This window comes from Myotis brandtii, unplaced genomic scaffold (genome assembly GCF_000412655.1).
Source record: "Myotis brandtii unplaced genomic scaffold, ASM41265v1 scaffold291, whole genome shotgun sequence".
NCBI classification, from domain to species: Eukaryota; Metazoa; Chordata; class Mammalia; order Chiroptera; family Vespertilionidae; genus Myotis; species Myotis brandtii.
The window spans coordinates 1,453,014-1,467,625 of NW_005361118.1; the positions used below are offsets into that span (position 1 = coordinate 1,453,014).

Consider the following 14,612-nt stretch of genomic DNA (forward strand, 5'->3'; position numbering starts at 1 on the left):
CACTGGAACTGCCTCAATTTAATGTAATCCCCTCTTTAAAGATCTTATCTCCATATACAGGTACATTCTGAGGTTCTGGGGATTAGGATTTTAACATACATTTTGTTGATTACCCAAATCAGCCCTTAACAACCAGCATGTTTCAGAAAGTAGATTCCTACAGGGTTATTTACCAAACATTCAGAAGTATTTTTAAAAGAGCTAAGCCCCTCGCCCACCATGCGGGCCCCTCCCGGCGAAGGCCTGGGTTCCGGGCGCCGGAGGAAAACTGATGCCAACAGCCAGGGGAAGGGGCCCCCAAGGGGCCCCAGATTGCGAGAGGGCACAGGCCGGGCTGAGGGACCCACCCGAGTGCACAAGTTTTTGTGCACCGGGCCTCTAGTAAAAGTGTAATATGCTAATTAGATTGGATGCCCTTACTGGTGAAGCCAGGGCTTCGAGGGAATCCCAGGTCCCGGGTGTCTACCAGCAGCTGGAGGGAAGCCCGGGTCCAGGGTCCCGGGTGCCAGAGGGAAGCCGGTGCTGGCACCAGGAGGAAGGAATGCCTACTTTTGCACAAATTTCGTGCATTGGGCCTCTAGTACTGTAATAATGATGTATGGTGTTAGGTGGGTACTAAAAATATCGGGGGAGGGGAACACTTTGTAAAGTACCTCAAACTAATCTTTATATATAAAAGCCTAAGTGACCATCCAACTGTCTGACCGGTAGCTATGAAGTGCAATGACCCCCAGCAGGCAGATGCTCCAACCGGTAGCTATGGTGCACACTGACCACCAGGGGGCAGACGCTTAACGCAGGAGCTGCCGAGCTGCAGTGACTTGGCAGCTGCAGTTCTCCGGTGATGCACCGGAAACAGAGAGGAGGGAGCCTGATTCCAGGGTGCATCACCCGAGAACCGCCCTCTCGCAATCGGGGACCCCTTGGGTGATGTCAGAGAGCCAGTTTCGGCCCAATCCCTGCAGGTCAGGCCAAGGGTCCCCACCAGTGTACTTGCCTCTAGTACAAAATAATGTTGAATGTAAACTGTAAGTGGAAAAAAAAAAAAAAGAAAATAGAAAGGCATTGGGGAAAAAAAAGGAATGAGGTAATTTACTGAATTATACAAGGAAGTGATGCAATTTGTGGTACTTGAACTGTTGGTTATAAGACTTCTGCTTCTGAACCATGAAAATGTATGCCTCTTTCTCTCTATTCGAAATGTCTATTTTCTATACTGCTTCTTTTGCTGGGAAACATCTGTGCTTTCCCTCCTCAATTGCTTTTTTTTTTTTTTAATATATTTTTATTGATATTTTACAGAGAGAAAGGGAGAGGGATAGAGAGTTAGAAACATCGACCAGCTGCCTCCTGCACACCTCCTACTGGGGATGTGCCTGCAACCAATGTACATGCCCTTGACCGGTATCGAACCTGGGACCCTTGAGTCCGCAGGCTGACGCTCTATCCACCGAGCCAAACCGGTTTTGGCCTCAATTGCTTTTTTATTCTTGCTGCCAACAAGCAAGTTGAGTGAGTTCGAAGCCTTTTTTACCTTTTGTATGTTGGTAACCTTCAGCTAACAAATGAAGCTATTCTTTGCTAGCTGAAGGTAATGAATACTTACATCAGATTTAAGCTTTAAGATAGGTAGGTACCCTGATGCTTAGCGTACTCTCAACTTTTCTTTACAATGAATTTTTTAAGTTGTCTGTTCTGAAGATTTGGTTATCAGTTTAAGTGTATTAAGTTATAGATAGCATTAAGACTATGTAAAGGTATGCTTTTTATTTCTTTTCATAGCCTCTTCTAGAAAACAAACTTAAAGCATTCAGTATTGGAAAAATGAGTACAACTAAGCGAACTTTAAGTAAGAAGGAGCAAGAAGAATTGAAGAAAAAGGTAATGTTTAAAATGTATTTTGAGTGATCCTTGGAAATGAATGTATCCAAAGGGACAGTAAGTGTATGGGCAGTAGAGATATGTTTTTCAGAGATTTTTGACCGCCAGGGTATTCTTAGCTGCCACCTCCAATTCAAGTCTATGACACAAGGTCTATTCAGAGGAGTCCGGCTTCTATCCCTATCTCCTCCACTGTTTTCTCTCTAATATGTAACAATTTTGATTATTTTCTGGTCTATTCTGTACACAAGTGTGTATTTGTATATTGTACCCCACTCCTCTTTCTTAGGTTCACAGTAGCATATAGTTTACTTTTTTCATCTTGCTTTTTTTCACTTAACATTATGTCTCAGAGATTACTACAAGTATATTGAGATATTTCTTTTTTTTTTTTAAGTGTATGTGTAGATATGCAATAGTTCATTCAATGAAAATCCTATTTGTTTTGGTCTTTTGCCATTTCAGATAGTGCTGCTATGGATAGTTAATATGCATATGGTTTTTTCTTTGCTAGTGTATCATTGGGACATACTCCTGTAAGTGACATTACTGGGTGATGGTAAACACATAAATGTAGCTCACTGCTAAATATTGTCAAATTGCTTTCTCTAAGGGCAGGGCCAATTTGCTTTCCTGTCAGCAATTACTGAGAGGTAGTTTCCTCATAGCCTATCAACAAAGGATGTTATCAAAGAAGTTTTGCCAACCTGCTAGGTGAAAATAGTATCTCAGTATAGCTTTAAACTTGCATTTCTCTTATAAATAAATAAGGTTGAACAACTTTTCTTGTGTTTGTTTCTGTGACTGTCTGCTCCTAATTAAACTAATCTTTCTGTAAGTTAGTAGGTTACCTATATTTTTAGAAACCTTGTATATTATGTATATTAACACTTGGTCTATGATATAAGGTGGAGTGTTTTGTCCCAGTTCATCGATTGTCTTTTTATTTTGCTTCCGGTGTTTTCTCATGTATAAAGTACTTATTATGTAATCAGATTTGTGGGTCCTTCCTTTAGAGTTCTCTTTTTTTTTTTCTTCAGTCAGGTTTTTCCCACTCCCAGCTTATAAAGGAATTTCCTCATTTTTTCCTAATACTTACATGGTTTTATTTTTTTTAATTAAATCTGTGTATAATGTGAATAATTAGTTCATTTTTATCTCTTTTAAAATAGCTATCAAGGTAGTCCCCACCATCATTCATTGAAAAGTCCATCTCTTCTTTGCTGATTTGAGATGCCACTTTTATTGAATACTAAATTTTCACATGCTGTTGGATTTATTTCTCTGCTTTCTATTCTGTTCCAGTGGCCTTTCTATCCATACATTTTTGAGGACATTTAGCATAGTTATAATGGAAATTGTCAAGGTTCTGAGTTTTTTTTGTGTTTTTTTTCTTTTTAATGCCAACTGTCTGGATATAATGCTGCTTCAATTTCTAATATTTATGTCTTCAGTGGTTTGGAAAGGAAATCTTTGTATTTGTATTCACTGAATTAAATCATTGTGCCTTGGAAACAATATAAACATTAATAGAATAATATATTTTCTGAAGTCAATTGTCATATAATTTGACCCTAGAATTGTCTCTAAACAAATTTACTTAGTGGGTCCTTTGTGGTTCTACCAATTATAGTGAAACCTCGTTTTTTGAATGTCTCCCATCTAGAAGAATTCAGTACTCAACCTAGTTGTTCACAGAAAAGATGTGGACCAAAACTTCAGTTTTCCACCTGACAAACCCTTTCTTGCTGATACCTCAGCATAACAAAAAGCTTCCCTCAGGCAACAAAGGGAAGAATGCTTTTGTTGCTGGCCAAATCAGTCGATGATTAGCACAATTTTAAAACATGATGACACCATCTAGAGTGCTAAGGGTGTGAAAGTGCTCACAAAACAACTATCACAGGCTATTGAATAGGTAGAAAAACTGTTGATTGGATAAATGAAAAGCAGGTAGCAGCCATATATGAAAATTTTGTTTAAGGTTAATAGGGGGTGGTTTGATCAATTTAAGAAAGGAATTATTTATTTGTAGATTACACAGTATATTAGACATATACCGTGTATGAGAAAGGTTAAAATGGAATAATTTGAGGGTCTGGAACTGATTAATTCAATTTACATTATTTCTAATGGGAAAGAATGATTCGATTTCCTAACAAATCACTTCTTAATCTTTTGGAATGAATTATGTTTGAGAACAGGTTCCACTATACCAGTAGAAGAGCAAAGCCTCTTAGTTTCAGTGTTAATTAATATGTAATATCTATGTCTTAGATTACCTATTAAGACTGCTTAACCTACTTTCCCCAGCAAAGGGAGAGGTTTTGTTTACATTATTCCTTGATGAGTTTAAGCCTACATACAATAATAATTTTTGTATTAGGCAATATTAAGGTATTCATATGTATTTAGGAGGATGAAAAGGCTGCTGCTGAGATTTATGAGGAATTTCTTGCTGCTTTTGAAGGAAGTGATGGTAATAAAGTGAAGACATTTGTGCGCGGAGGTGTTGTTAATGCAGCTAAAGGTAAGCATGAATATTATAGCCCTTGTGTAAATCCAAAAGCCTTGGTTGACTGACCAAGATAATTATGAAAGAAGTTTGGTTGCTTTTGAATTTAATGTTTCCTTTTTATCAGCACCCTCTAGTGGTGATATTAATTATCAAAATAAGTGGCCAAATGTGGGTTAATGAGAATTGGAGTCAGATAAATTTTTAAAATATTTACTACCTTCCAAATTTTAAGACAGCAGAACACTCTGCAAAAACATTAATATATTTCAGTTTTACTTTAAATTTATTAAATTAGTATTTTTAAGACTATTATGTATCAATACTAAAAGCATTTTATTTTTATTTTTAAATACAAATAGCAAGTAAACAATTCAAATAATATGAAATTAATATTGAAAGTTAGTGTTTTAAATTTCAGAAGAACATGAAACAGATGAAAAAAGAGGCAAAATCTATAAGCCATCTTCAAGATTTGCAGATCAAAAAAACCCTCCAAATCAGTCATCCAATGAAAGACCACCATCTCTTCTTGTGATAGAAACCAAAAAACCTGTAAGTCCTTCTTAAATAAGTGATCACTTATGTTGAGATGACACTGTCAATGGTACTTTTAGTACTTCCACTGTAAGCAGGACTTTGGTTTCTTTTTAATTCTTTTGGGACTAGATGTTGAGTTTTGGACCTTAATCTTCCTTCCTAGATGAGAGAGAATAAATTAGAATAGCACATGTAGAGAATAGTTCGTGCTCTTTGAGCACTGAGCATTTGCTATTACAATAGTCATAGCATGTTACAAGTGAAAAGTTGACTATATTTTAGTTGTAAATATAAAATAATGGGATTGTATTTTTAAACAATTCTGAACTGAGATATTTATATACCTTGGAAGACTAAATGTGTCCCATGTCCCACAGTGTGTCTGGTGCTTGGTACATTTTTGAATTTATTTGGAATTACTACCAGAATTAGTGACACTTTTAAGTATTCTCAATGCTAGAAAAGTTTTTATTTTTTGAGGGTGAGCTTTTTATGTGGGAAGGTAGATGTCATTTAAAAGTCATCCTTATAAAGTATACAATTCAGTGATTTTATTTTTTTGTATCTTTAGTTGTACAGCAATCACTGATCTCTAATTTCAGAATGTTTTTATTATTCCAGAAAGAAACTTTATATACCTATTTTTAGTCATCACCAATCCCTGGCAACCACTAATATACGTTCTGTTTCTTTGGATTTGTCATTTCTGGACATTTTACACAGATGGAATCATACAACACAAAAAACTCAGCCTTTTGTGTCTGGCTTCTTACATAGTGGGTTCATCTATGTTGTGGCATATATCAGTACTTCATTCCTTTTTATGGTTTGATGATATTCCATATTATGGATATACCACATATTGTTTATCCATTTATCTCTTGATGGACATTTGGATTATTTCCACTTTTGGCTATTATAATAGAATAAAGCTAATATAAACATTCACATGTAGGCTTTTGTGTGGATATATGTTTTCAATTCTTTTATATATACCTGGGAGTGGATTTGCTGGGTCATATGGTAACTATTTGTTTAACTTTTTGAGGAACTGCCAAACTCGTTCCCAAAGAAGCTGTATCAGCAATGTATGAAGATTCCAATTTTTCCATATCTTCAACACTTGTTGAAGTTGTCTGCCTTTAAATTTATTACAGTCATCTTAGTGGATGTTAAGTTGTACCTAATTGTATTTTTTTATTTACATTTCTCTAATGATGCAGAACATTTTTATATGTTTATCATCTATTTATAATCTTCTGTGGAAATGTCTTTACGGATTCTTGGCCCATTTTTTAATTTGCTTATTTACCTTTTTTTGTTGTTTGGTTGTTAGAATATTCTACACCTTTTGGAGTCAAGTTTCGTATCAGCTATATGATTTACAAATGTTTTCTCCCATTCTGTGGGTTATTTTTGCACATTCTTGATACTGTCCTTTGAGGCATAAAAGTTTAATTTATTTGAAGTTCAGGCTATCAGTTTTTTTCTTTTGTCATTTGTGTTTTTGGTTTCTTGTCTAAAAACTTGTTGCCTAAGGTCATGAAGATTCACTCCTGTGTATTTCTCTAAGAATTTTATAGTTTTAGCTCCTACATTTAGGTGTGTGAACCATTGAGTGAAATTTTTTATACAGTGGTGGGCAAAAGTAGGTTTACAGTTGTGTGTACGTGAAACAAGCTTATTCTTGTATTATTATTTATTAACTAGAGGCCTGATACATGAAGATTCGTGCAAGAATAGGCCTTTATTCTCCTGGCTACTGGCACCCGGGCCTTCACTCCGGCCCTGCCACCCTCCTGTAGCTCCCTCCACCCCCCACACCTCTCCTCATAGCAGGTGTCCGGGGTGGGGTGGAACACCTGCGTCATCGCCATGGCAATGACACAAGCGTCCCTGCTCAGCCACCTCCATCTCTGTCGCGTCAGTTTGCATATTCCCTCGTTATTGGCTGTGGGCGCTGCCATCTTTGTCACGGATTGATGGTTAATTTGCATATTCCATCTTTATTAGATAGGATTATTGTATTACAACTATACACCTACTTTTGATCACCCCTGTATCGTGTGCAGAATTCCAACTTCATTCTTTTTTGCATGTGCATATTCAGTTGTTCTAGTACCATTTGTTAAAAAGACTATCCTTCTCCTTTGAATTATTTTGGCTCTTATAAAAGGTTATTCTAAAAGCACTTGTGAAAATAAATTTTTTTTAGGACTATTGCATGCAACTTAAAAATATATATATATATACACACACACACACACACACACACACGCACACACACATATTTTTTAAAGTAATTCTTTATTGTTGAAAGTATTACATATGTCCCCTTTTCTCCCCATTGATTTCCTCCAGCCCACCAGCCCCAGGCCTTCAGCACCCTATTGTCTGTGTCCATGGGTTATGCATATATGCATACAAGGTCTTTAGTAGATTACCATCCAACCACCCACCCTCCCCCACCTTCCCTCTGAGATTCCGCACTCTGTTCCATGATTCCATGTCTCTAGACCCACTTTGTTCAGCAGTTTATTTTGTTACTTAGATTCCACATATGAGTGTGATCATGTGATACTTGTCTTTCTCTGACTGACTTATTTCACTTAGCATGATACTTTCTAGGTCCCTCCCTGCTTATCTCAAAGGGTAAGATACTATTTTTTTACAGCTGCATAATATCCCATGGTATAAATGTACTACAGCTTTTTTATCCACTCATCTACTGATGGGCACTTGGGCTTTTTCCAGATCTTAGCTATTGTAAATTGTGCTGCTATGAATATAGGGGTGCATACATTCTTTCTGATTGGTGCTTTGGGTTTCTTAGGATATATTCCTATAAGTAGGATCAATGGGTCAAATGGCAGTTCCATATTTAATTTTCTGAGGAAACTCCATACTGTTTTTCATAATGGTTGCACCAGTCTGCATTTCCACCAGCAGTGTACTAGGGTTCCCTTTTCTCTACATCCTCACCAGCACTTGTCATTTGTTGATTTGTTGATGGTAGCTATTCTGACAGGTGTGAGGTGATACCTCATTGTCGTGATTTGCATCTCTGGGATGATTAGTGACTTTGAGCATTTTTTCATGTGTCTCCTGGCCATCTATATGTCCTCTTTGGAGAAGTGTCTATTTAGGTCCTCTGTCCATTTTTTTTTATGGGATTTTTTGTCTTCCATTAAGTTGTATGAGTTCCTTATATATTTTGGATATTAACCCTTTATGAGATGAATCATTGCCAAATATGTTCTTCCTTACAATGGGCTCTCTTTTCGTTTTGTTGATGGTTTCTTTTGCTTGCAGAAGCTTTAAATTTGATGTAGTCCCATTTGTTTATTTTCTCCTTAGTTTCCTTTAGCTTAAGAGATGTATCTGTAAACATATTGTTGTAAGAGATCTCTGAGATTTTGCGGCCTATGATTTCTTCTAGGATTTTTATGGTTTCCTGACTTACATTTAAATCTTTTATCCATTTGAGTTTATTCTTGTGTATGGTGTAAGTTGGTGGTCTAGTTTCATTTTTTTGCATGTAGACACATGCAAATACCATTTATTGAAGAGACTGTCTTGACTTCATTGTATGCTCTTGCTTCCTTTGTCAAATATTGAGTGTAGTGGCTTGGGTCAATTTCTGGGTTCTCTGTTCTATTCCATTGGTTTATATACCTGTACTTGTATCAGTACCAGGCTGTTTTGATTACGGTGGGTTTATAATATAACTTGAAATCTGGTATTGTGATTCTCCAACTTTTTTTTCTTTCTCAAAATTGCTGCAGCTATTCGGGCTCTTTTTTGATTCCATATAAATTTTTGGAGTATTTGTTCTAGGTCTGTGAAATATGCCATTGGTATTTTAATAGGGATTGCATTGAATCTGTAGATTGCCTTGGGTAGTATAGACATTTTAATGATGTTAGTTTTACCAATCCATGAACACAGTATATTATTCCACTTGTTTATATCTTCTTCTGTCTCTTTTTTCAACTATAGTTTTCTGAGTACAGGTCTTTTGCCTTCTTGTTTTAGTTTATTTCTAAGTATCTTAATTTTTTTGTTGCAATGGTAAATGGGATTGTTTCTTTAATTTCTCTTTCTGAAAATTCATTATTAGTGTATAAAAAAGCCATCAATTTTTGGGTGTTGATTTTGTATCCTGCTACATTGCCAAATTCATTTATTAAATCTAGTAGTTTTTTGGTGGAGTCTTAGGGTTTTCTATATACAATATCATGTCATCTGTTAAAAATAATTTTTTAAAAGAAGGTCTAAAGATATTAATGATTATTTTTAGTAATTCATATCCTCCCAAGGTAATTGTTTTGAAGAGTGCATATATTTGGTAGTTTTGTTCATGGAAGTTCAGTTACTTTTGCCCCACCCCCGTAGCTCAGTTGGTTAGAGCCTCATCGTAATACCCCAAGGTTGTGGATTCTAGTCCCCCGTCCCCAGCCCCCCTTCCCCACAGTCAGGACACATTAAAAAAATCAACCAATGAATGTGAATGCATAAATAAGTGGAACAACATACCTCTCCCCCCCTCCCCCCAATCAATGAATTAAAAATAAAAGAACTTACTAAATTTTTTTTGCCCTACTTCTTCCAACAATACTCAGGCTTGATTATTGCAGGCTTTTGGGGGGTTAATGTTAGTGGCTCCTTTACTTTAAGACTGATAGTTGTCATTTTGTTTAGTTATTTTTATTTATTTTTTTAAGTTTAATTTAATTTTTTTCATCACTATTTATCACATCTATACCCTCTTCCCACTCCCTTTATCCTCCTCCCCCCACAATTACCAACCTGTTTAATTGTTTTTAAAATTGTTAAATACTTAGTTTGAGAGAACAGAAAGGGAAACTGATAAGAGAAGCATTCATTCTAATTTAAACAATTAAAACATAATTGGCACTAAAATAAAAATTATTTAAAATGATTATTGAGCCATTGGTTTTATTTAACCTTCTTTTGTTTGAAGTATAACTTGTCATATCCTTCATAGCCACTGAAGAAAGGGGAGAAAGAAAAGAAAAAAAGCAATTTGGAACTCTTCAAAGAAGAATTGAAACAGTAAGTTTACTAGTGCTGAGAATGGCTATCAGAGGTATACTGAGCTGATACCTACAGATGGCAGGTATGAAGAATGGAGCATATTAGTTAGCTACTACTAACTGGTTTACCATGAGGTTTTTTTAGATATTATAGTGGTATGTGGAGTATGTTTTAAATGTATTACCATGTCATCCAGCATTTGGGTTGCTTGCATTATGTGGATGCAATTAAATTAATTAATGGCCGGAGTCCTGTTTGCAGTGGAAACAAAAGTTACTGAAGTGTGGGGATAAGGAATGGTCAAACTTAGCCAAGAAAAGACAAATTCTTGGTTTTAATGTTGAATTTCTTCCTCACCTTCAAAGTGGGCTTTGTAGTTCATTGATTATATGATATATCAGAAATTTTCTCATAACTCTGTTATAGCTGAGGGACTCTAATCTTATCTGAAGGTAATATCTGTATAAGTTCTGTTTTTATTAAATGTGAACAAACAAATGTTGGCTCATTATTAGTGATTGTAAATATTTTCAACAGAATTCAAGAAGAGCGTGATGAGAGACATAAAACAAAAGGCAGGTTAAGTCGATTTGAGCCTCCTCAGTCAGATTCTGATGGTCAGCGGCGTTCCAGTAAGTGACATTTATTTTAATGTTTATGTTTGTGATTAATTATCCTGAAAACTAAGAATTGTTTTCTTTTTTTTAAAGTGGATGCGCCTTCAAGAAGAAATAGATCATCTGGTGGTAATACAGTTTTTTGCTCTTTTAATTAATAGAAATTGTCTAGACTTTGTATTTTTCAGGTTATAATTTTTATTTATTTTTTTGGCTCTTTGCTTAGTTCTTGATGATTATGCACCTGGGTCACATGATGTGGGAGATCCAAGCACTACTAATTTATACCTTGGAAACATTAATCCACAGGTAATATTAGAAAAGTACAATGAATGTTGGTTTATATGCTTTTATACTTTTTTGAAAAAAACTGCTTTGTCAGTCAGTAAAAAAAATAAACTCAAGAATCTAATGTAAGCAAATTTTATAGAACTAGAGTCTTTAAAGTTATCTTGCTGGTATGGGCTGAATTGTCTTGTTATTCTTATTAAGGGCTTGTTTCCTCTTTCTGTAATTGCACTATATGCACTCTGAATTTGAACTGTTTTACTAGGTGCTGATTTCATTATTTATCACATGACAATATGGCCAGTGGTGGACGATATCTTCCTGATGCATATTTGTATTTTTTGTCTTTTATATGTTAACTAGAGGCCTAGTACACGAAATTCGTGCACTGGGGGTGAGGGAGGAGGGGGGTGTCTCTCAGCCCAGCCTGCACCTTCTCCAATCTGGGATCCCTCTCACAATCCGGGACTGCTGGCTCCTAACCACTCACCTGCCTGCCTGCCTGATTGCCCCTAACTGCTTCTGCCTGCCAGCCTGATCACCCCCTAACCGCTCCCCTGCCGGCCTGACTGACACCTAACTGCTCCCCTGCTGGCCATCTTGTGACAACATGGGGGCGGCCATCTTGTGATGATGTGTGGTGGCCATCTTGTGAGGGCGTGAGGGTCAATTTGCATATTATTGCTTTGTCATATAGGATAGGATTCTTTTTTCCACATCAGGTTAATTATATTATGGGGAATGTAATAATATATAAATAATACACTTTTTAAAAAATTACATATCTTCCAGGACCCATTGCATATTTATCATTTTCTCTGTTCTTGATTACACTGGTAGCTGGATGCTGGAAAAAGAAAATGTGATTAGATCCTTTTTTTTTTTCTTTCATTGCCAACAAAAAAAATCCTTAACCTAAATGTGGTAATTTCTGCTGCCTGAGAAATCATTCAGCAATGCCTAAACAGATTTATTTTAGATGCAAGATCTCCAAAGGAGAAAGAGGGGAAGTAGAGGCGTGCTTTGGATTTTTCCAGTCACTCAGCCTCTTCACCCAGACTACTTGTTTACATAAAATAGTGAATGTCTGGTATGAAAAGATTTGGGAATGCCCCATGAGGGCAGGATTTTATTTGTATAGAGCTCCTAGTACTTGAATGGAAAAATGTAGCATTAATATTTCTTTTCATTTTGCAAAAACTACTTTGCTTCCTGTTGCATAGAATTCTTTCTTCCCTTTCTTTTTGGCATTCAAAAAACTCCTATGCCTTTGAATAGATGAATGAAGAAATGCTGTGCCAAGAATTTGGAAGATTTGGACCATTAGCGAGTGTGAAAATTATGTGGCCTAGAACTGATGAAGAAAGAGCAAGGGAGAGAAATTGTGGCTTTGTGGCCTTTATGAATAGAAGAGATGCTGAAAGAGCTTTAAAAAATTTAAATGGTAAGAAGGTTTTTATTGTTCATTTATAAGAATTCAGACCTTTTCTTTTGGTTCTGGAAAATATGATATAAAGATTTTTGAGAAATAAATGGACCAGAAATGGAAAGGTTAAAAATTAATTCAAATCCCTGAAATCTTTTATTTCCTTTTGCGAGTTATTACCAAGGTGATCTTTCTTTTTTTTCTTGTAGGAAAGATGATTATGTCTTTTGAAATGAAGTTAGGTTGGGGTAAAGCTGTGCCTATTCCTCCACATCCAATATACATTCCGCCTTCTATGATGGAACATACGCTTCCCCCACCTCCATCAGGACTGCCTTTTAATGCGCAGCCTAGAGAGCGGTTAAAAAACCCCAATGCTCCCATGTTACCACCACCTAAAAACAAGGAGGACTTTGAGAAGGTAATTTTAAAAATGTACATAGGGCGCATATATTTGTAAATACTAAATCTGTGGTAGTATTTCTTTTCAACAATTATATAGAAAATGTGTAATTCTGTTTGGCAACTCTTAAGTAGATGTGTCTTCCCTGCCTTAGCCCATGGATACCCTGTTTGAAATACTAGGTCCTATTTTTATTGTGGCTACCATTCCTTTTTGACCACTTATTAAGTCCAGCTCCCCCCAATTCCTCATTTGTCCATTCTTGTATCCTGGTTTGCTTAAGTACAATATCTAAATTTACTTTGTTCTGAGAAAGTGATACTTTGTATTTAGTTAAGTGACTTTTCAGTTAAAATACCTCCTAAATAGCTAAACTGTTTGGATGGCAGCTAGCTAACAAAGTTCTCAAGATATGAAGTATTAGAATATTTAAGAGCATATGTGATTTTTAAAAACATTAACTACTCTAGTAAAAGAAAGGGTGAGTATTTTTTTTTAATTAAACATAAAACCAACTTAATTTCAAGTTATAAGAATTTGTTGGTTGCATTATGAGTTAATTGCAACTGGCTGGTTTTAAAGGCTTGGGAACTTAAAATGACAGGGCTGGTTTTAAAGGCTTGGGAACAAAGTAGCAAACTATATTATGGTGAGAAGCAAACAGTTAATTATTTCACAAATTAAAATCTTTATCTGATAATTCTCAGTGTAGTACCTAATTCAGTGCATTGATGCTCATTCTGGCAGGAATGTTCTGATTCTTTGCATTTGGTGAACATTATTGTTCATTGGACACATCCATTTGATTTTATGTAATTGCTTAGTGTATAATTACTTCAAAAGCAGTGATTGCCTGCAAAACTTGTGATTAGATGTGTAGTATTTTCATTGCATATGTATATTTTTGCTTGTTATTTGTTAACAATACTCACATATTCTATGTTTATTATCTGATGTGACTTCATATACAGACTCTGTCGCAAGCCATAGTCAAAGTGGTTATCCCAACAGAAAGGTACATGTTTTTCTTTATTATTACTGATCTAAATATAGACAATATCCCCTTCTGAATTAAAAGAAAAAATGGTGTTGAGGAAAAGGTGATATCTTGACTGAGCAATGGTTCCTTCCCAGTATTTTTTGGGGGGGATATGTGAAATTTAACTAACCAATATACTGTGCAATTTTATGCCATTATCTATTTTGCTTTTATTGTTACCATTGGTAGGGAATTTTATAGCTTTGGTAGTTAGAATATGTTTAATAGGTTTGATCTGGTATTGTTAGTTTAATCGCATTAGATTATTGTGATGGGAAAATAAGGGTTTTAAATGTATCTTAAATCTTAGATAACTTTCTAGTTTGACCCAATCTGTTATTTTTCTTTGTTTCTGTGTTTAATATGCAACCTTAGTTTGAGTTTCCTTATTGAAGACATAGCTTTGTTTTTTTCTGATTGAATTTAAGAAGGAATTCCTATTATTTTCATGAACACTAAACCTATTAGAAACTTGTAAAATGATAATGAAGTTTTTTGGAATTCTTTTCTTTTCTTTTCTTTTTTCTTTTCAACATAATGTTGAAGCAGAAGAATTCATGCTGTAGGTATGCTCTTGCTCAGTCAAGTTAAGCCTTTTCCCAAACACAGGAACACAACACTGGTTGAATAATAAATGAACACAAAAGAATACCAAATTCTCTTTGACATTGGCCTTGGTGAGCAACACCAGCTGAACTGTCTGCGGCAGCGGGGGACCAGGAAAACATCATGGGATGGATTGGGAAAGTATACAGTTTTTGACCAGACATTGGTACGATCGACTCCAATAAATGTGGTTTAATTATAACTGAGAAACATTTTTTTTGTGTGTTTTTTTTGTTGTT

General features: G+C 35.6%; 1 protein-coding gene across 6 annotated transcripts in view; it reads left to right on the forward strand.

The window, feature by feature from the left end:
- The window catches only part of U2SURP (U2 snRNP-associated SURP domain containing), a 73,790-nt gene that overhangs the window by 27,390 nt on the left and 31,788 nt on the right, over positions 1 to 14,612 (forward strand). For 4 of the 6 annotated variants that reach the window (XM_005869309.2, XM_005869311.2, XM_014542176.1 and 1 more), the window contains exons 4-13: positions 1,783 to 1,881; positions 4,297 to 4,411; positions 4,818 to 4,951; positions 9,945 to 10,012; positions 10,532 to 10,626; positions 10,705 to 10,740; positions 10,838 to 10,920; positions 12,178 to 12,343; positions 12,535 to 12,746; positions 13,700 to 13,743. In XM_005869309.2, the coding sequence (XP_005869371.1) occupies positions 1,783 to 1,881; positions 4,297 to 4,411; positions 4,818 to 4,951; positions 9,945 to 10,012; positions 10,532 to 10,626; positions 10,705 to 10,740; positions 10,838 to 10,920; positions 12,178 to 12,343; positions 12,535 to 12,746; positions 13,700 to 13,743 (1,052 nt within the window). The remainder of the gene's footprint in view (positions 1 to 1,782; positions 1,882 to 4,296; positions 4,412 to 4,817; positions 4,952 to 9,944; positions 10,013 to 10,531; positions 10,627 to 10,704; positions 10,741 to 10,837; positions 10,921 to 12,177; positions 12,344 to 12,534; positions 12,747 to 13,699; positions 13,744 to 14,612) is intronic. The other 2 variants (XM_005869310.2, XM_005869312.2) reach the window with 1 other exon arrangement.